The sequence below is a fragment of the Dasypus novemcinctus genome, chromosome 13 (genome assembly GCF_030445035.2).
Source record: "Dasypus novemcinctus isolate mDasNov1 chromosome 13, mDasNov1.1.hap2, whole genome shotgun sequence".
Taxonomy (NCBI): Eukaryota; Metazoa; Chordata; class Mammalia; order Cingulata; family Dasypodidae; genus Dasypus; species Dasypus novemcinctus.
Window position 1 is genome coordinate 31,394,241 of NC_080685.1, and position 22,006 is coordinate 31,416,246.

The 22,006-nt window shown below is 44.2% G+C and overlaps 1 protein-coding gene across 2 annotated transcripts; it reads left to right on the forward strand.

Moving 5' to 3' along the window:
• The first annotated feature begins 38 nt into the window (after positions 1-38).
• Positions 39-20,110, forward strand: SYT11 (synaptotagmin 11). 2 transcript variants are annotated; one of them, XM_058309854.2, is made up of 4 exons: positions 39-501; positions 6,837-7,663; positions 16,202-16,325; positions 16,886-20,110. In XM_058309854.2, exons 1-4 carry the CDS (start codon positions 468-470, stop codon positions 17,194-17,196), a joined length of 1,296 nt encoding a protein of 431 aa, XP_058165837.1. In that variant the 5' UTR covers positions 39-467; the 3' UTR covers positions 17,197-20,110. The 2 variants fall into 2 exon arrangements, with proteins under 2 accessions (XP_058165837.1, XP_058165838.1); XM_058309855.2 differs by having other exon boundaries at positions 136-501; positions 16,202-16,322.
• Positions 20,111-22,006: the final 1,896 nt, after the last annotated feature.

The window sequence follows — 22,006 nt, forward strand, 5'->3', positions numbered from 1 at the left end:
AAATTCTCATATGATGATCAACTTTGAGAGTTCCCTTCACTCCGGCCTCTGGATTTCTGCCTAAGAGACCCACACCCCACACCAGTGGGCGGTGCCTCATTCTCTGGAAATCTCGGCGGCTGGGGGCCCTCCCCTAGAGCTTCCGGAGGGGGCGGGGCCTGCCTTCCGGAACTATTCGGACAGAGGTGGAGTCTTGTGCCGAGGGCCGTTCGGAAGAAGGCGGAGCCTACTTCGCATCAGGACCAGTCTGGCTGCACCTGCATCCTTAGCCCAGAGCATCCTTGAAGCTTCTTAAGAGGCGACCGCAGCTGACAACCAGGGACTGGACCGTCGCAGGAGGCGTCCGTCGGATACCTTCCCCCACCCCTGACCTAGCGCTCCGCAGCAGCGGCCTCGTCCTGACCCGGGGTTCCCAGAGTTGTGCGAACCCTGCAAAAGCATTTATAGCAACAGTCTCTGATTACGACATGGCTGAGATCACCAATATCCGACCTAGCTTTGGTAAGTAGAGTCGGGCAAATTATGCTTGGGGTGGTCAGAGCCACTGCAAAGCCATGGCAGGTCAGCGTTTGGCAGGGGGTGCAAATGCCAGGCGCGCTAGAATCGGGCCTGTGGCGTGGGCAGCGGGCAGGGGCTGGACTTGAGCTCTGGACTGCAGGGGCTGGCACGGCCAGAGCCACATCGGGGATGGGGAAGACCAGGATGCGAAAACCTTGCAGGGTGCACCGTCACCACGGTCGGAGGTGAGAATCGGCGAACGTGCGGAGGACACGAACCCCTCCTTCTGGGGGAGGAGAGGTGGAGCAGGCCGAGCCCTCCCGCCCGGGGCGCGCAGGGCGGTGCCCTTCCTCCCCCTCCCACTCCTCGGGGCTGCGGGGAGGGCGGTGGCCCGGGAGGGAGGTGGCCCGGGGACGGGGCCTCAAGATGGCAGCCCGGGAGGCTACGGCCTCGGGGGAAGTGAGGGTGCGGGGGCGGAGAGCAAAAAGGAAGCCACTCCTTACGCCGGTTAGCTGGCTGCTGGGGCTGGAAGGAAACGTGAACCCTGCGAGCTCCGTTCTGCATCGTAATGGTGGGATCCGTCCGATGCTACCAAATGGCGCTGGGCGCTGCTGGGATGGGGGATGACGTTATGTCTATTTCTGGGCCTCCTGGCAGCGCCTCGGCTCTTCTTCCGGGGCCTTTGTTCCCTATTTCCCTGGGACTGGCTTTTCAAAAGTGGGCCTCACCCGCGCCGGTGCTGGCAGGGGCCGGAGCCAGGCCGGAGGGGGTGGGGCGACAGGGGCCGAGCCCGGGGGAGGCCGCTTTGTGTACCAGAGAAAGCATTACGTCATCTCAGCGCGGCTGGTCCCCGGACCGGCCTTAGGGCTCCGAGAGGAGTTGCACTCCCTTGGGTAGAGAGTGGAGTGGAAAATACTGAAGAAGGTGGGAAAGAATATCTTGAAAAGCAAGTTTTTTCCTCTTTGTGGGTAATGCTCCAAAATGTGCTAGAGCATTCAACTACCTGTGCTACACTTTCCCCGACAACAAAAAAAAAAAATTTTTTTTAATTGCCCCGCTTCTCCCCCAGTTTGGAAGGGTGAAACCTGTGAGAGGTGCTGCCAGCCTAGGCTTCCTTCTATCCCTTAAGGGATTCTATTCTTCTGACAACCCAGAAGGTTTGAGTATCAGAGTCCAGTATTTAGGGTGGGGACATAATCTGACTAGAAAATGACTTTTCTTATTCCAGAGTCAGAGGTATGTAGAAATAAGCAGAACCCAGTATGCTGTCTCTCCCAATTACGGGAAGAAAGCATTAGATTTGGGAACGTATCCAGACAATAGATTTTCACACCTATTAGCTTCTTGCTCCTGCTTGCTCCCTAAAACTAAAACCCAGTTGTATTTTCTTCTTCCACCATACCTTTGCATCTGAGTCCCAAGGTTCCAAATAGAAGGCTCTTTTTTGTGTATAATCACACAAATTACTGCACGGTTTTCTTCCTGCTGTTTTTCTTATGCCTTCTTTCCAACAGATTCCTTTCTCTAATTGCAGTTCTAGGTTCCTTGAAAAAGCAGGTGGTATGGTGCATAATATAAAGATTTCCTTTAGTGGGGCTATTAGTGGAAACAGAAAAAAGAAATTATATCAGCCTTTTACTTGCTACGTTTTGTCTAATCTTTCAAAGACCCTCTTCTGTAGGCATTATTACATATAATTTGGCAGATGAGAAAACTGAGGCTCAAGGAGATCATAGAACTTGCCTGTAGTCAAGCAACCTAGTGAGGGTAGTGCTAGGACTTGAACCAGTGATGGCTTGATACCAAAACTCATTCTCATTCCCCTGGGTCACACTGGACTACTGGACAAGGGAGGGCTAAGTTTAAGAAAGGACGTGTCAATAAATAAATCTGATCAGAGGCTGCAAGATCTGGGCATAGCCCAGTGTGTCTTGCAGGTCTCTGGACCCTCATGGAGGGTCTCCTGCATAAAGAATTGCAGCTCCTAACTTTTTCATGTCTCAAAGAGTATTTAATTGTACCTGTCAAATGGTGTCACCCTTAGGAGGTGCACCAAGTCAACACTCAATTACCTATGACTTTGAAGTACGAAAGGAGCAAAGAGCACAGGTCACTGCAATTTATAGCTTCGGCCATTAGTTCCAACTTCGTTTTCCCACCAGCCTTTTCACTAAAGCCAGACAGCAGACTCTGAGTTTCAACATCTCTGAATTTTCTAGTTCGCTGCCTTGGATTTGGGGGAAAGAGGCAAGGTTAAGTTAACGAGTACTAAACTGAAGAAGAAAGTGGGGCAGAAGTAGGAAGTTAGGTAGGGAAGAGCTTAATACACAAAAGGGTTTTCTCTTCTTTTTCTTCTCTCTATCCTGAGAGATAATAATCTCTCTTCTTTCTTACCCACGCCCTCTCCATTTTCTAACAATAAAAATTGCTGCGTTGTAAGCAGCAGTATTTCCTAAAGATCATAGAGCAAATCAATGGTAAACCTGAAAGGATCACCCAGGTATCTCTCAACCTGGGCCTTTAGACCTCTGTTTCAAATAATTCTCAAAAACATACCTGTCTTAATAAATTATAGCAGTTAGAAGGAAAAAAACAACTATAATACCTGTCTTGGAGTTCCCTGCTTTCTGCTTTGTAGTAAAAACAGTTTCATCATTCAGTAGCAAGTAATTTGCAGGAAAGCCCATGATTGGTGATTGGAGGCCCACTTCTTCAGAGTGCACCCATTCTGAGTTAACAGTTGAATCCAATCAATTGTTCAGACCAATACTAACTGAGTTATTAGGTGCAAGAGACTCTGAGGGATTCAAACAGATGTTGTTCCTGCCCTACTCTCAAAGAAATTACCGCCAGGACCACCTCCATTTTGTAAAACTCATTTCATTTGAAGACTAAACGTATAATTATTCAATAAAGACATGGATGAGGTCACCTTGGCTTATCTTGTTAATAAGAATTTTACTCCTTATTTATCTTATTTTAAAATGTAACTCCTTTTCTTGCCTGGTCTCAACTTTAATAGAACCATGGAATGCTTATGGTAGAAGGAATCATCTAGTCCAGTCATGATTCAGAAATTACTTTTAGAATATGCCTGACCAAGGACGATTTAACCCCTTTTTGAAATTTTTCAGTTGGAGAATCACTGCCTCATGAAGTAACTCGAGCCATTGTGAAGCAGTTCTAATAATAATTTGACTCTTTTGTCTCCCTGTAACCTGTAAGCACTGGTGCTTGTCCTGCCCTCCAAAGTAAAATCAAATCAGCCCCTCTTCTGTCAAAATGCGTTGAATACTTGAAGACATTTATCATGCCTCGACCACACCCACCCTATTTCCTTCAGTTTCCCCTTATTCCCTATGGTTTCCAGGCCTTTTACTCTCCTGCTTATCCATAAAGTAGAGCGTAGACACTGGTGTCAGGCAGGCCAGGGTTTGAATCCCTGCACGCCCATTTTCTAGTGTGTGACCTGGGCAGATTTCTGAGTCCCCAGTTTCCTCAGTTGTAAAACAGGGATATTACTGGTACTTATTTCAACGAGTTCTTTGATTCAAAGAGAGAAAGCTCTATAGTCCAATGCCTGGCATGGACATAATAAATGCACACAAAAGATACAGTTTTTAATATTGTCAGTGCTAGACAGAACATTCATGTGTGTTGTGACCAGTGCAGATGAAATTATACCTACCCTTCCTATGATCTGGACATAGTGCTCCTAAGAAAAGGTGGCATTAGCCTAACTAACTATGGTACAGGCTTGTGGTCAACTAAACTACTAAGTCATTTTTGCACAAACTATTGTCAAATAAGTTCTCCCAATGCTTATAGATGTTTGTTTTTTTCCATTTTAAAAACAATTTATTGAAGTATACCATTCATAGTGAACATACATAAACAATAAGTGTACAGTAAAAGTTGTGAACTTATAAAACAAACGTGCATAACATCATACAGGGCTCCCATACATCACCCCACCACCAACACCTTGCATTGTTGTGAAACATTTGTAACCATGAACAGGGAATAGTCTTCCATTTATTTAGGTCTTCTTTGATTTCCTTGAACAATCTTGTATAGTTCTCGATGTATAAGTTTTTTACCTCTTTAGTTAAATTTATTCCTAAGTATTTGATTTTTTTATTTACTATTGTGAATGGTATTTGTTTCTTGATTTCCTCCTGATCTTGCTCATTATTGGTGTACAGAAATGCTACTGATTTTTGCGCATTGATCTTATAACCTGCGACTTTGCTAAACTCATTTATTTAACCAATTGTGAAAGAACATCATCAAGGTATTACTACTAATTATAGTCTGTATCTTATATTTGATGTGTTTCCCCCCCCCATATAGATGGGATTTTAAGCCCAAATAGGATTTCATTTTTATTCCTGTTACATGGAATCATATTGATGTCATCCTCTTTTTCCAATCTGTGAAGACTGTTTTGAATTCACTAATTCATTTGTTCACTGAGCATTTACTATATGCTACATGGTTCTAGACAATGTCCCTGTTCTTATAAAGCTTATTTAGTGAGGGAAGACAAATAAAATATATGTCAGTGGATGATCAGTTCTATAAAGAAAACTAAAGCCGAGAGATGGGAATAATATCTACCTGGGGTAGTCAGGGAATATTCAGAAGCTTGCAGTAAGTGAGGGAGGGAGCTGTGCAGATCCTGGTAGAAGAGTGTTCTAGGCAGAATCTACAATACATTGGAAGCACGTTTATTTTCTCAGTTCTCTCTTCCCTACCCAAGACTTCTCTTAAAAGTAATGTGGGGGTGGGGGGTGGGGGTTATATGGGGACCTCATTTTAAAAAATGTAACATTAAAAAAATAAAGACAAAATAAATAAATAAAATAAATAAAAAGAATTTTTAAAAAAAGTAATTTGGGGATCAGATGTGGCTCAAGCAGTTGAGTACCTGCTTTCCACATGGGAGATCCCAGGTTTGGTTCTCAGTGCCTGCTAAGGAAAACAGAAACAAACAACAAGCAAGAAAATAAACAAAACAAAAAATAAAAACAACAATGAGAACAAAAAAAAAAACACACAAAAACCATGAAAACCAACTCAGGGCAGCCAATGTGGCTCAGTGGTTGAGCACCAGCTTCCCATATACAAGATCCTGGGTTCATTCCCCATCCCCAGTACCACAAAAAAAATTTTTTAATAAATAACTAAATAAAAGGTAATATGGAAAACTACAGGCATTATCTAGACCTTTTAGGCCTAACCCAATTTGGCTTCAAGGGACTTGAGGAAGAAAAAAGTGCCAACCTGAAATATTCTAGTTTAGGGCCAAACTTTAGTGGGAAAAGACAAAACTGTAGAGAGGGAAGGGAAAAAAATCTATTGTACTTAAGATGTTCATTCATTTGATACTGTTCTAGACAGAACATTCATGTGTGTTGTGACCAGTGCAGATGAAATTATACCTACCCTTCCATATAGTTCCTGCCATGTGTTCTAAGAGCTGGGGTTGCAGCAGAACAAAAAGGCAAAAATCCACGTCCTTGTTTATCTTACATTTTAGTGGAGAAGATAGACAATAAATAGTAAAATGTAATTTTTTTGGTCTATCTTCTCCACTAGAGAAGTGACAAGACATATGGAGAAAAATTAAGCAGGGTTAAGAAGTGTGGATATCAAGCAAGAAGGCTGTACTTTAAATAGTGTAGTAAGGAAAGACTTTACTGAGAAGGGGACATTTGAGCAAAAATTTTATATTTTCCACTGTCCCTATTTCTTCCTATTTAAAATGCTTATATTTTAGATACCTGGTAGCTGAGAAAGAAACTTTGGAACCTATTTTAAGAGTGCCACCCACCCACTTTTACCACTCTTGAATATTCCACAGAAACTCAACTCAACTCATCCTTTCATTCCACCAGGCAGCACTGGCCCACTGTTTCAAATTCTATACTGCAGGCTGTGGAATATCCTCCTGAAACAAAAGACATCACTTGTGTCCTTGGGTAAAAGTTGAGGTGAACGGTCTCCCATTTAAAAAGGTGACCTAAGAATACTTACAGAGAAGCTTTATGTGAAACACAAATCAATGAGAAAATCTAGTCCATTAATACTGAGGGAAGATCAAGAAAAGAACAGTGAGTCAGATGGGCAAACTCACAGAAGGCTTTCTGGAGAAGATAAACAGTATAGCCAGGTTTGTCCTTGAGAGAGGGGGTGACCCTAAAGGTCAGACAAGTATGTTTTGCTTTGGAGGGTAGACTGCAGATGAGTTTGGCTCTGGCAGAGGCAATGAGTGGGGAAGCTTTGGACAGGGATTGAAGTCTACCTGCCTTGATGGGTCTCATCTCTGCCTTTAGATGTCTCACCGGTGGTGGCTGGCCTTATCGGGGCCTCTATGCTGGTGGTGTGCGTCTCAGTGACCGTCTTTGTCTGGACATGCTGCCACCAGCAAGCAGAGAAGAAGCACAAGACCCCACCCTACAAGTTCATTCACATGCTCAAAGGCATTAGCATATATCCAGAGACCCTCAGCAACAAGAAGAAAATCATCAAAGTAAGGAGAGACAAAGATGGCTCTGGGAGGGAAGGTGGACACGGGAATCTGTTGGTGGACGCAGCAGAGGCTGGCCTGCTGGGCCGAGACAAAAGTCCCAGGGGGCCTAGCTCTGGCTCGTGTATAGACCAATTACCCATCAAAGTGGACTATGGGGAAGAACTGAGGAGCCCTGTTGCAAGCCTGACTCCTGGGGAAAGCAAAACCACTTCTCCATCATCTCCAGAGGAGGAGGTCATGCTAGGATCTCTCACCTTCTCAGTGGACTATAACTTCCCGAAAAAAGCTCTGGTGGTGACAATCCAGGAGGCCCATGGGCTGCCAGTGATGGATGACCAGACCCAGGGCTCTGACCCCTACATCAAAATGACCATCCTTCCTGACAAGCGGCATCGGGTGAAGACCAGAGTGCTGCGGAAGACCCTGGACCCCGTGTTTGACGAGACCTTCACCTTCTATGGCATCCCATACAGCCAGCTGCAGGACCTGGTTCTGCACTTCCTCGTCCTCAGCTTTGACCGCTTCTCTCGGGACGACGTCATTGGGGAGGTCATGGTGCCATTGGCTGGAGTGGACCCTAGCACAGGCAAGGTGCAGCTGACCAGGGACATCATCAAGAGGAACATCCAGGTGAGGAGGAAGAATGTACTGGGGAGGGGTGGCAGGTTGGGGGAAATAACCTCTAAGGGGAGGAGTGGGAGGGAAAGGGGAGATGGGATGAGTAGCAAAGAGGAGCTGGAGAGAGGAAACTTGATTATCAAGAAGAGTAAGAAGGGGGACTTGTCAGGTTGGTCTCCTCCAAGGAACAACTTCCTGAGGAAAGAAGGGCTAGTAGCTTCCAAAATTTCACTTACTAAATGAGACAAAGGGACAAGAAATAAAGAAAAATTAAAAAAATTTTAAAAAACACCACCAACAACAAAAAAAGAATTAAAAAAAAAAAGAAATTTCACTTATTGGTTAGCATCTTGAGGCTATGTCAGCTTGCTTGGAGCCTGCCAGCTCCAGACACACCATCATATCATAATAAGGATATGGAAGCTAAATGTCCTCTCTAGAACGATATCTGATCCTCCTCCCAAAGTGAACTCATTTCTCACAGCTGAGGAACCATGAAAATACTTCAGTAATTTTTCCCTGGCCTTCCTTTTCCCAAGCCAAACCTAGAAACATAGTGCCATGTATATATGTCATTTAACAACCATTTCATAAATGCAACTTAATGAACTGCTCCACCCTTCTGGCCTCTTACCCAGGCCCAAACCTTTACCACAGATATCCCCATCTCTCCTGTCTTCTCTGTTTGTGTTAGAAGGGGGTTGGTAGAGAGTCCTCCATCCTGCCTTTCTCCTTTTCCCCACAACTGGACGTGCACTGGCTCTTGAGTTGTAATTTCATGGGTGCAAAAAATGTACCCCACCCCCACCCCCGCTAGTTCATTCATTTCTTTCACAACTGAGGAGACTGTATAGTGCTGTGGTATAGCACTTGGGCTCTGGGGTTGGACTGCCTGAGTTCAAATTCTGCCTTATCATTTTCCAGCTGTGTGATCTGGGTGAATTACTTATCACCTAAGCTTCTGTCTCCTCATCTGTAAAAATGGGAATGATATCCCTTCCTTACATGGTTATGAGGATCAAATGAGACAATATACCTGGTGTATTATTGCCCTTGAGAAATTTCCATTCTAGTAGAGGAGAAAGACAAACAGTTTTAGCACTTCCCTTCTAGTAAGCATAGTAGATGCTATGAAAGAAGTTGCTGAAATTTTACCCTTAGAGTTTCATTTCTTTTGGAGGGTATAACGTAAGTGGTAAATTAATAGCAAGGACTTTCAGGTCAGACCTGAGTTTAAATAAAAATTCCACCAGCTATATGACTATGGGCAAGCTGCTTAACTTCTCTGTGTCTCAGTTTCTCATAGGAATTAAGTGAAACAAATTTACATAGAGCCTAACTCATAGGAAGCACTTAATAAATTTGAACTATTGCTATCGTCATCATAATAAGTATTTCTATCATAAATAAATTTTGATCCCTGGGAGATACATGTGGTCTGTAGATACTTATTCTTTGTTTTGACAAAAGAAGGCAGACACTCCTGAATCAGCAGAGAAGGGGGTAGAAGGCTCAGAAAGGATGTCAGGGCTAACTGAAAACTGCACCTCTCCTGGAAAGAGGCCTGCCTACAGGTGCCATTCTTATGGCTTGATGCCTTTTCCAGGCACAGGATTGGACAGAAGAGGCTCCCAGGTCAGCAGGAGCAGAGTGTGCCTGGAGCTGCCAGGAAAAAGGTTTGCCCACTGAAGAAGGGCTCTGGCAGGGCTGGGGAGCAGGTAGAGAGCAATTCCCCTCTGGGTGTGTGTTCTTGCCGTCTGTGCTGTGTAGTAGCCCCTTGTCCCACCGCAGCCGGCCCAGACATGCCATTGCCCCAAAGTAACTGCTGTTCCTGTGTGGCACACTCAACTCCACTTCACTCGGCCAGGGAAGGCAAAGAATTTTGGAGAATATCAGAGGCATTTGGTCAGGGCATCCACAAGGCACTGGTTCAGTGCTAGAATACAATGAGACATCCTAGAGTCCAACCCAGCAAGGGTTCTTGTGTTTTCTGAGGTTGGGTTTCAAAGGCATGGGCAGAAGAAACCACAGCAGTGCCTGTTTTATCCTTCTGCATTCCCTTTTCCTCTCCTCCTGTCTTTTCCCCAGGGCTCTGCCCAGCCCCTTCCCAGTTTCCTGCCTCCCCTGTCCGCTGCTCCAGTGCCCCACTACCTGCCTTCATCTATTCTCCTTCCAGGAAGATCCTGACCACCACACTATTCCCTGGAGCCCCAACCTCCATAAAGCCCCTAATAGCTGGACTCCTCCAAACAGCTCAGGCACTCACAGTCCAAGGCAGGAGTGGAGGATGGCTCTGTGCCAAGCTGCAGCTGGGGACAGACTGGCAAGGAAAGGGGACTGATTTGGGTTGGAAACAAAACAGCCTCAAATCCAGGGCATTGGGCAGAGAGCACAGACAATGGCATTTGCTAAACTGCCAGAGCACTCTTGGCAAAAGCCAAGTTTCTTTCCACTTTATTAACTCCCTTCAGGAGAGATAAGCCAGCGCTGGATCCTGAGCAACACATCCCCTGGGCGAGGCCCCAGGCAGGACCCCCAGAGCCACTGCAGCCTCCCAGGCTCCCCAAGCCCATTTTCCCCCAAATAGCACCGGTGGACAGGGCTGTGTTCCAGCCAGAGACAGGGCTGTCAGCTTCCTAATCACTGTTCCTCATGATTCCCTAGCAGGGCAGCCTCCAAATATCTATCCCAAATCCTCCCCGCTGGAGCCTAGAGTCTGCCCTTTCTGGGTCTCCCCTTGGCAAAGAGTGGCTAGAGCCGCTCTGGGCTCTCCCACCCTGTCTGTAAAGAGCTCTTTCCTGGTCTATGTAAGGCATCCCCTTACAATATGGAGCCAAATTATCTTCCTCCCAAGATTTGTTGGTGGAAACAGGTGAGAATTTCATTTCTCTAGATAAACCCACACCCCAACTCTGTTTCCTGGTCTTTAGCAAAAAATTTATCTCTTGTTTTCCCATAACTACAGTCCAGTCCAATTGAAAAAGTCCAGGACTGTCCCTGTCTAACTCTGGGCGAGCATTTATCCCCTCTGGACCTTAGTGTTTCCTCTGACTGTATGGTGAAGGTTAAGGAGTCGCTGTGTGAGAGCACTCCCAGTTCTTAGGAATATACAGAAATAGTTAAGAAGCATTAAAAATTAACCCTTGATTATTAGTAAGAGGAAGTCGCTGTATAGACCTTAAAATGGTGGATAGCACCCAAAATCCCTGAGCTGGGCTTTGGAACGAGATATTTTTACTGGAAGCTAGATTTTCTATTTGGCTCAGGTGGAAATTAAAGTGAACTTACATTCCCATCATAAATCCCCCACGAGGAGAAAGGAGGTGGTGCAGAGAGGGCTGGGGCATAGGGAGGAGACAGTGGGAAAGAAGTGATTTACAAAGTGAATAATAGAGAGTTGTTAGAGGCCTCCTAATTTCTTCAGGTTATTGTTCTCCAAACTGTTTCCTGCCTTTCCCCTGCCCAGCTCTGGTGTTGACGACCCAAGACTATGGTCATGGGAATGAGAAGATTCTTAAAATCTCAGAATTAAGAGGGACCTCAGAGGTCATCCAGTCTAGCCAAAAGGGATGGAAAAAAGAGAAAGAAAAAGGAATGCCAATTTTCCAGGAACAATAAAGAAGGTTGCTATGCACATGTCACGCGGGGAGGAAGAGGGGAGTTCTGGTTGAATGTTAAGGTTTTTGTTCCTTTTGTTTTCCCATGGTTGCCATTTAGGGTGGACGTGGCCCTTAGGACTTTTGGCCCCAAGAAAGGTTTATTGAGGGTCCCCTGGACCTCTGAGTACAAAGACTCTGGCTAGAAAATCACTCTGGAAGAGGCTCTGCTAATTACAGGAAAATAGACTTCTCTCTCTCCTAAGTACTTCTTTCATCTGAATGTATTCTTTGGGACCACCGCTCCTGTTCCTCTTTTCCACTGGAGAAAGGAGACCGCTTTCTGAGAGCAAAGCTTCCCAGCTCTGTCAGGCAGGGATAAAACGCTTTCTCTCCCTTGTCCTTCTGCTTGCCTGCCCCCCACAGGGCCAGTGCCTCAGTAGGCAAAGAGGCTGGGAAACAGAGCCCACTCCCAGCACTCAAAGGCTCTTTCTTTTGAAAGAGCTATTGACAGAGCTGCTTGGAATGGGAATTGGGTAGAAAGAGAAGGGGAGGGGGAATGAGGGATTGATGTTAAGCTCTGGCCTTCCATGCAAAAGAATGGCATTCAGGCAGTGTTGTGGCTGCCGCCTTGGGCATCACAAAGGGGCCCGAAAGGAGATTGCCATTCTACCCATGTCAGTGGCCAAAGGTGAAGGGGAGGCGGGGATCAGATGAAGAAAGTTGCCTGAGGTGTGATTTTAAAGGAGAAAATGATTAAAAGGGAAACCGGAAGGGGCCTACTTTCCCAAAGAACTAAGTGAGGAGCACAAGGATTTACATTAGGAAGAATTTTCTGTACTGGGTAATTTACAGACATGTTTTTAAACAAAAAATCAGGAAGTCTAAGCTATCACTTTGTAATCAGTGTTATTTTTATGAACAAAGCTCTTCATTTATTAAATCAAATGTTCCTTTTTTCTCCACTTACCCCACTTCTATACATGAAGTTAGAATTATATTTAAAGAGTGCATATTTCATATTTAGATACTCAGTACTTAATGTAGTGATGGTTCCTACAAATAGATAGGAAATAGAGTTAACATTTCCTTATTCATGGAAATAGAGGGGAGCAGTAGCCCAGATAATCTGAAAGTTCTTTCTAGATCAGTGCTGTCCAATAAAACTTGCCATGATGATGGAAATGTTCTATATTTGTTCGCTCCAATAATGGTAGCTGCTAGCCACATGTGGCTTTTGAGCAATTGAAAGACAGTTAGTATGACTGAAGAACTAAATTTTATTTTCTTTAATTTTAAAGAATTTAAATTAAAATTTAAATAAACACGTGGCTATGGCTACTGTATTAGACAGCTCATCTCTGGATATTTTGGAAGGCATTCAATTTTCTTTTTCATGAGCAATTGCTTGCCTGATGCCATTTTGCTGTGGCTAATAGTAAAAGTGAGTTTCCACTGCTGACTAAAGCAGGTTTATTGTTGTTATTATCTTGTGGTAACTGAGTAATTTGTAACATTGATATATATATATGGGTTTTTTTTAAGATTTATTTATTTGTTTATTTATTTTTATTTATCTCTCTCCCCTTCCCCCCTCCCATTGTCTGCTCTCTTGTGTCCTTTTGCTGTGTGTTCTTCTGTGTCTGCTAGCATTTTCGACAGCACCAGGTATCTGTGTCTCTTCTTTTTTTGTTGCGTCATCTTGCTGTGTCAGCTCTCCATTTATGTGGCGCCACGCCTGGGTAGGCTGCGCTTTTTTTGTGTGGGGCGGCTTTCCTTGCGGGGCACACTACTTGCGTGCGGGGCTCCCCTTAGTGGGGAACACCCCTGGGTGGCACGGCACTCCTTGCACGCAGCAGCGCTGCGTGTGGGCCAGCTCACCACGTGGGTCAGGAGACCCTGGGTTTGAACCCAGGACCTCCTATATGGTAGGTGGACGCTCTCTCACTTGAGCCACATCCACTTCCCTATCTATATTTTTAATTACTCATTGTGCTTTGATGTTATGCCTTAAACTTTTACTGAGGCACACAGAATAAACTGCTTTCTGAGCTGTCTGCCCCCCCCCCCAAAGGTGAGTTTACATTCCCTGATTGTATTCTGACTCATGGCAAAAGGAAACAGCCCAGAAATATACTGGTTGGCGAGGGCAACAAGCCTGGGATTTAAATTGACTGTAGGTATTTCCCATAGACATAATCAAGAGCTGACACTACATATGCTGTGGGTAAAGATGAAATGTGGGGCTTCAAGCTAGCAGAGAAAAACCAGACACACCCACCTCAGGCAGACTCACCTCTCACCCTTCTCTGAGCACAGGGTACCCTCACAAGGCTCCATGCCTTTTTTTTTATTAAAGAGTTATATTTTTATTTATTTCTCTCCCCTTCCCCTCCCCCCGCTCCTTGTCTTCTCTCTGTGCCCGTTCACTGTGTGTTCTTCTGTGTCCGCTTACATTTTTGTCAGTGGCACCGGGAATCTATGTCTCTTTTTGTCGCGTCGTAGGCAGGCTGCACTTTTTTCATGCTGGGTGGCACTCCTTGTGGGGTGCACTCCTTGTGTGGGGGGACACCCTTCCATGGCATGGTACTCCTTGCACACAGCAGCACTGCACATGGGCCAGCTCACCACATGGGTCAGGAGGCCCGGGGTTTGAACCCTGGACCTCCCATGTGGTAGGCAGGCGCTCTATCCGTTGAGCCAAATCTGCTTCCTGGCTCCATACCTTTGTACCACCCATTCCTGTGCCTCTTCCTGGCATGTTCTCCACTCTGCCCATTGCCGCATGTCTCTTCTTCACTCTCCATAAACAACAGCAGGCAAAGCCTTGTCTGAATCTCCCAGTCAGGCTGACCTCCAAGTGTTGTTGAAAGTGTTCTTAGAGGACTAGGATTGTTTTTTTTTTTAAGATTTATTTATTCTCTCCCCTTCCCCTCCACCCCAGTTGTCTGTTCTCTGTGTCTATGTGCTGCATGTTCTTCTTTGTCCACTTCTGTTGTTGTCAGCGGCACAGGAATCTGTGTTCCTTTTTGTTGCATCATCTTGTTGTGTCAGCTCTCCATGTGTGCGGTGCCATTCTTAGGCAGGCTGCACTTTCCTTTGTGCTGGGCGGCTCTCCTTACGGGGCGCACTCCTTGCGCATGGGGATCCCCTACATGGGGGACACAGGGACACCCCTGCCTGGCAGGGCACTCCTTGCGTGCATCAGCACTGTGCATGGGCCAGCTCCACACGGGTCAAGAAGGCCCGGGGTTTGAACCGTGGACCTCCCATGTGTTAGGCGGACGCCCTAACCACTGGGCCAAGTCCGCTTCCCTACTACAGTACTTTTTAGCTCAAAATAGATATTGGAGGGGAGGAGGCGTGGCTCATGGAGTTGAGTCCCTGCCTCCCACATGGGAGGTCCTGGATTTGGTCCCTGGTACCTCCTAAAAAAAACAAAAAAAAACAGAAAAACAATAAGCAAACAAATGAAAACACCAACTCAGGGGAACTGATGTGGCTCAGTGGTTCCCACATACGAGGTCCTGGGTTCAATCCCAGAGCATTGGGGAGGAAGTGGACGTGGCTGGAGAAGACATACCAACATGCACTCTGCAAGGCAGGCTGAGCAGGTGTGTAGATATTCTTTGTGTAATATGGAGGGACAGGCTCCAGAAAGTTCAGGGACTTGCCCAGGGACATATAGTAAATAAGTGGCGAATTTAAGCCTCCAACCCAAGTTTCCTACCTCCCACTATATACTCTTCAAAACTTTTTTATCATAAGAATAAAATGAGAGAGGAAGAGTGAATGTACTTCTGCTGTGCATACTATATGCCAGGCACTGTTGTGTTTTACAAATTTTAACTTATTTAATCCTCTTAATAATCCCGTGAGCTAGGTGCTATTATTTCCATTTTTAAATTTTTTATTAGATTTATAGAAAACTCATGCAGATGGTACAGAGTGCCCATATACCCCATCCCACCCACAGTTTTCTCTATTATTAACAATTTGCATTAGGATGGTACCTTTGTTACAGTTGATAAAACAATAATATTATAATTTTACTATTAACTATAGTCCATAGTTTACACTAGAGTTTATTCAGTGTTTGTATAGTTCTGTGGGTTTTTTTTTTTAACTTTTATTCTGAGAACATATATACAACCTAAAGTTTCCCATTTAGTCACATGCAATTATACAATGCAGTGGTTTTAATTACATTCAAAATGTTGTGCTGTGATCACCACCATCCATTACCAAAACTTTTCCATCAGAAACTCTGTGCCATTAAGCATTACCTCCCCATTCCCCACCCCCACCAGTCCCTAGTAACCTGTATTTTAATTTCTGACTTTATCAATTTGCATATTCCAATTATTTCATAACAGTGAGATCATACAATATTTGTCCTTTTGTGTCTGGCTTACTTCCCTCAACATGATGCCTTAAGGTTCATCCACGTCACATGTATCAGAACTTCATTCCTTTTTACGGACGAATAATATTCCATTGTGTGTATATACCACATCTTGTTTATCCATCCATCTATTGATGGACGCTTGGGTTGCTTCTACCCTTTGGCTATTGTGAGCAATGCTGCTGTGAACTATTATTTCCATTTTATAGGTGAAGAAACTGAAGTACGAAGATGTTCAGTCCCTTGTCCAGGTCCCATAGCTAAGAAGTGGCAGCCAGGATTTGAAAATAGGCCAATCTGGCTTCAGAGTCCCTGCTCTTAAACACTTTGCATTTCTCCATGCCAATGATTTATTTACTATCAGGATTATGATCATAACACTTCCTCTTTTCCCTCCCTGTTAAATATAATAGTAACATATTCACATAGAATGAGCATCTTTCATATAAACATATCATCCCTGCACTTGTTCTTCCCACCCCTCTGCATACTTCTGTGCCATGCCCTGCTCCTCCACCAAGATACTCACCTACTCTTTCTTGCTCGCAGAAGTGCATTAGCAGAGGGGAGCTCCAGGTGTCTCTGTCATATCAGCCTGTGGCACAGAGAATGACAGTGGTGGTCCTCAAAGCCAGACACTTGCCGAAGATGGATATCACCGGTCTCTCAGGTAGCAGCTATTTACTTCAACCTACAAACTTCTGACTATCTGAACCCCCACCCCAACCACTGCTTGCCTCCAGCCCAGACACACTCCCACATTTCCAGACCCTTTGTGCTTTCGGTTTTCATCCTTTCCTCTCTTTAATTTTGAGGTCCAAAAGATTTCCCCAGCTGGGAGGGGCTTTGAGTGAACAAACAGGGTCATTCTAGTTGGCAAGGCATCTTAAAATGATATGCATGCCAGGTGCTGAGCCTTTGCCCCAGGTGAGATTTCTCAAAAAGTCCACAGACATTTGCTGGTTCCTGTGCCCGCAAATGCACTTCTTAGTGTCAGAGGGTTTCTTCAAACCGACTTAGGAAGGTTTTTCTGTTCTCTTCCTGTTTGGTTTCCTTGTCCCCTTTCCCAGGCAGGCAGACTCAAATATAATCAGTGTACATTTATTGTGCCATCACTAACCACCACCAAAGAAATGAACAACAGAGCCCCCTCCTTCCCAACCCAAAACTATCCTAGGAGAGGACCGTGTCATAGGCCTGTCTCCCTTTTTCTTATCTCTTTGGGGGACCCAGATCCTTATGTCAAGGTGAACGTCTACTACGGCAGAAAGCGCATTGCCAAGAAGAAAACCCATGTGAAGAAGTGCACTTTGAACCCAGTCTTCAATGAGTCTTTCATCTATGACATCCCTACTGACCTCCTGCCCGACATCAGCATTGAGTTCCTCGTCATCGACTTCGATCGCACCACCAAGAACGAGGTGGTGGGGAGGCTGATCCTGGGGGCGCACAGCGTCACAGCCAGCGGTGCCGAGCACTGGAGGGAGGTCTGCGAGAGCCCCCGCAAGCCTGTGGCCAAGTGGCACAGTCTGAGCGAGTACTAGTTCTGCTGTCCTTGCCTCTAACCCCAGGGCTGGCTGGGGAGGAACGTGGCAGGGAGAGAGAGATGACAGAGAGAAGCAGACTCAAACCTCATTTTAGTTGTAGAAGAATATTTGTTACAAAACGAACCCACAAAGAACACCCCACAGGACCACAGCTGCAGATCACTTCTTGGCAATGATTTTTCTCCTTTGCAAGGCACTAGAAATTCTTTTTTTTTTTCTAATGGGGGAAAAAAGAGAGAGAAAGACCCTTACAAGCCTATATATAACAATGTAACCTTATACTTGCATGTCTAATACAAACTGAAGAAATTAGTCTAACTGCCAATATCAAGTTACAGATTTTAATCCATGAAAATTGTGTTTTGTGCCGAATTGTATTTGCTGAAATTGGCCTTTTTTATTGGGCTTCTCTGGAGAGTCACTCCCACCCCCCATCTCTGCAGAAGAATAGTTTGCTCTTGTAAAATCCCATGGTTTCATCATCCCCATTTTTTCTCCCTCTTACCTCTTATATCTCTGCCCTTTGGCTGAGCTTAAGGTCCAGAGTTGTGTAGTAAGCCAAGAAACGAACGTGGGCTAGATAAAGCAGGGTTTGCAGGAGAAAGAGTAATTGGGAAGTGGGGTGTTTTTGCTATGAAGGAATAAAGACATTCTATGATTCATTGACAGCCCCAGGAAGCACATAGAACATATCAGACTTATCAGGAAGAACTTGGGCTTACGAAACTCGATGACTTCTCTAAAAGGAACTTTGGAGACTTTTAGAACAGTAACCAGCTGATCCCAAATGCCATTTGCAGGTAGGAGAACAATGAGAGGAGAAATGAGGTGACTGCCATCTCCCTTTGCAGCTATATATAGAAGTGACAGCCATTTGTTGATTGATGGGTTGGAAACCATCAGAGGTTTGAAGGCTTAAATGGCTCCTTGATTTTTCCAGAAATGCTAAGTGTTGAGAAGCTTTAGAATCTTCTCAAGTGGCTTTGATGCTGTCATAAGGTTAATTTTGCTTCATAAGGAAAAGGGCTCTCAGAGATGGTTCTTTCTCATTGGCTATAAAAATAACAGTGTGGCTAAATGAGTCATCAAAGCCACTTGGGTTCTTTCAGAACATCCTTTCCATCAAACCAAAGTGCTTAGTTCTTGGAACTGGTGAGTCTCACAACATAGTGGAGGGATGGGGGACCACAGAGTTGAATCCTCCTTCTGGCACCTGGCAATAGAGGTTGAGAGAGATTCAGCATCTTGCTGGGATTAGTCCAGCCATGTCTCCAAAATTGAGACTTTTCAGATGGCAAAGACTTCATTGGCAATAAGTAGACTTAGATTGGCAGTAGATATTTTTCGCCAGCCTAAAGACAAACTCAGATAAGCAACAGCTTAAACTTTCAGGACCTGAAAGATTAGCCAAGATCTAAGTGTCCACTTACGTACCAGAACATCACTTTCTAATTTGCTTCTGAGAAGGTGGTTGAAAAGTTGAATCTCCATGGAGAGGGTGTGATCTTATCCTTGGTGTTCCCTTAGCTCTTGTGAATGTAGAACAAATCTACTCCCCCCAATCCTTTTGTTTTTCGTAACTCAGATTCTTGACAACACAGAGCAGGCATAAAGGCCACTCTCTGTTCTTGTCCCAGTCAATACCCATCCTCCATAATCTGGCTCACTAGCTCACCATCAGCTGGGTTCACAGCACCAGTCTCTGTCCTGTACCCATGGAATGTAAATACTGTATCATATGTAGAAGAAAATAATTTTTGTTTTCTAAAAATGCATTTTGAGATAGTTTAATGTAAATCTGACAGGAGCGTTCTGAAGCACCGTTAGAAAAAATTTAAATGGTTCCTCTTCATCGCCTTAATGTCTAAAGATCAGAAATTGCTGAGCAACCCGCTTTTGTTTCCTTCCCAGAAACAATGCAAAGCAACAGGTGGAGATAGTCTGGTCTTTGCCCTGATGCGTGTGCCTCTGTAGCTCCTCCTGACGTTAAGTCTGGGAAAACAGCCTCACCCCACCCTTTTTTTCCCGTTTCCTTGTAGCTTTACTCCTAGCATTCTTTGGGTCTACTGAGCAGTGGGTGGTGAGGTGACAGGGAGGAACAAGTAGCTCTGTAGCCTAGGAGCTACCTCAATGTCTTTCTCTGAAAAAGGCAAAGAGGCGGATGGTACAGGGTTCCTCCTTTCTACCTCAGGCCCAATCCATCGTGCCCTTGACTTTGCTGTCCCAAAGTAGCTGACTTGGCTTTCACCTTTGTTCTTTCCTGATATAACGTAGAAGGGTGGAGGAGGACTGCCTCCTCCTAAGAGTCATTTGAAAGACAAGAGAGTCACATCCTAGCTTTTGCACAAGGCATTCACGGTCAGGAATAGGTTAGGGAATGGTCACTTCTGATTTTCCAAGAGTCGGTCCTTCTGTGCAGACATCCTGACTCCTTTGAGAAGATAAGAGTTTTTCTTAGTAACAGAGTGCCTTTGTGAGTTATTCCTTCTTTCAGTTCTTAGTGGAGCACAGCCAAGATGTACATGTTTCTGAACAGTGCTCTGGATATGAAAACAGATAGAACTGGTTTGTAGGACAGGGGCGGCTTGCTCAGGAGAGAAACAGTACAAATTCCTTTTTCTTGGAAGGCTTTTGCTATGGCCATGATAGTGACATTGCCTTCACCCTGATCCCTCTCCAAAGTGGTCATCTTTCTTTACCTTGTGTCTTCTCTTGTAAAAATGCAACTCAAAAATAAAATAAATATGTCAACATTTTAAAAAGAAGAAAAAAATGAAAAAGCTAACATGAATTTTGTGAAATTGCATAATGCTGTAACGCTAACCTACAATATGTCATGCTATCTTGTATGTTGAACTTGTTACTGCACCACACAAGTGCAAAATAAAGGCCGATTCACATTAAATAGGCACAGTGATGTCAGCATGATTCTCTGGAAATTGGATAAGTATGAACAAAGCCAACGATCTCCAATCGCATGTTGTAGGGCATGTTTACCAAACTGTGGTTCCCAGGCCACCTGATTCAGATCACCTGGGGACTTGTCAAGTTATGCAGATTCCAGGCTCCTGTCATAGACAATCTTATTTTGGTAGGTGACTTGATTTGCTGCTGTCAGCAAGCTAAGTTCAAGTGTCCTTGTTCTAGTGGGTTTTACCCTTGAAATGTCATTTCAGAAATAACACCATAACCACCAGAGGGAGAAAAGATGGTTTCTAGTACTGAGAAATAATCTGTCCCTTTAATTGGAAATGTCTAATATTTCTAAAAAACAAACAAACAGAAAAAAACAACTATGCCAAGGCTGGCCAAGTCTGTTCTCTCATTCATTCACTTATTATTCAAGAAATATTTATTTACTGAGTATCTACCATATGCCAGGCACTGGGGATACAGTTCATTGATAGGCAAGAGTCCTATTCTTGTGGAGTAGGCAGAAAACAAGCAATAGTCAAATAATCACACTAATGAACGTGTAATTACAAACTAAGAATGCTCTAAAGGACAAGGAGCACGGGTCACTGCTACACTCCGAGGTCCTATGTTGGGGTGATATGATCATTGCAACTGCTTTTTATGGATTTCTCTGCATGCCTTAAAGTACAAAATGATCACTTTACACCTTTCGTCTTCTATGTAAATTACCCTCCCTGTGAACACAAGAGGAAGAGAGAAAGGAGTAGGAGAAACATTCCCTGCTCTTTTTAAGTTTCGGTGAAAGAAATAAAAACGTTAAAATTTTTTTTTTATTATGAAAACATATATACAACATATTTCCCATTTTAACCACTTTCAAGTATGCAGTTCAGTGGTGCTAATTACATTCACAATGTTGTGGTACCATCACCGCCATCCACCCCCAAAACGCTCCCATCATTCCAAACGAAACTTTGTACTCATTAATGCCTCATTCACTCCCGTCCTGCCCCTGCTACCCTGTAATCCACTTTCTATCTCTATGAATTTGCATTTTCTAGTTATTTCATATAAGTGAGACCATACAATATTTGTCCTTTTGTGTCTTATTTCCCTTAACATGATGCTTCAAGGTTCATCCATATTGTCTCATGTATCAGAACGTCATTTCTTTTTATAGGTGAATAATATTTCATTGTATGGATATACCACATTTTGTTTGTTCATCAGTTGATGGACTCTTGGGCTGCTCCCACCTTTTGGCTATTGTGAATAATGCCGCTATGAAGATTGGTGTGCGGATATCCGAGTCCCTGCTTTCAATCCTTTTGAATATATCCACAGAAGTAGGATTCCTGGGTCAAATGGTAATTCTATACTTAACCATCTGAGGAACTGCGAAACTGTTTTCCACGGAGCAGCACCACTTTACATTCCCACCAGCAGTTCACAAGAGTTGCTATTTCTAAGCATCCTCACCAACACTTGTGTTTTTATAATAGCAGCCATTCTAGTGGGTGAAGTGGTATCTCATTGTGGTTTTAATTTGCATTTCACTCATGGCTAATGATGTTGAGCGACTTTTCATGTACTTATTGGCCGTTAATATATCTTCTTTCGAGAAATGTCTATTCAAGTCCTTTACCCATTTTTAAATTGGGTTGTATGCCTTTTTGTTGTTGTGGATTTCTTTATATATTTATATATTCTGGATATCAGATATACAGTGTCCAAATATATTTTCTCCCATTCTGTAGCTTGTCTTTTCACTTTCTTGATAATGTCCTTTGATGTACAAATGTTTTAAATTTTGGTGAAATCCCATTTATTTTTTTCTTTTGCTCCTCCTACATATACTGTAAAGTCTAAGAATTCATTGCCTTTTACAAGG

What these genes read in the sequence shown, in the direction of transcription:
- SYT11 (XM_058309854.2), top strand. Translation starts at nt 468, where the DNA reads ATGGCTGAGATCACCAATATCCGACCTAGCTTTG. An exon ending in TCATCAAGAGGAACATCCAG is followed by an intron (nt 7,664 to 16,201) that starts GTGAGGAGGAAG and finishes TCTTGCTCGCAG; the next exon opens with AAGTGCATTAGCAGAGGGGA. An exon ending in TATCACCGGTCTCTCAGGTA is followed by an intron (nt 16,326 to 16,885) that starts GCAGCTATTTAC and finishes TGGGGGACCCAG; the next exon opens with ATCCTTATGTCAAGGTGAAC.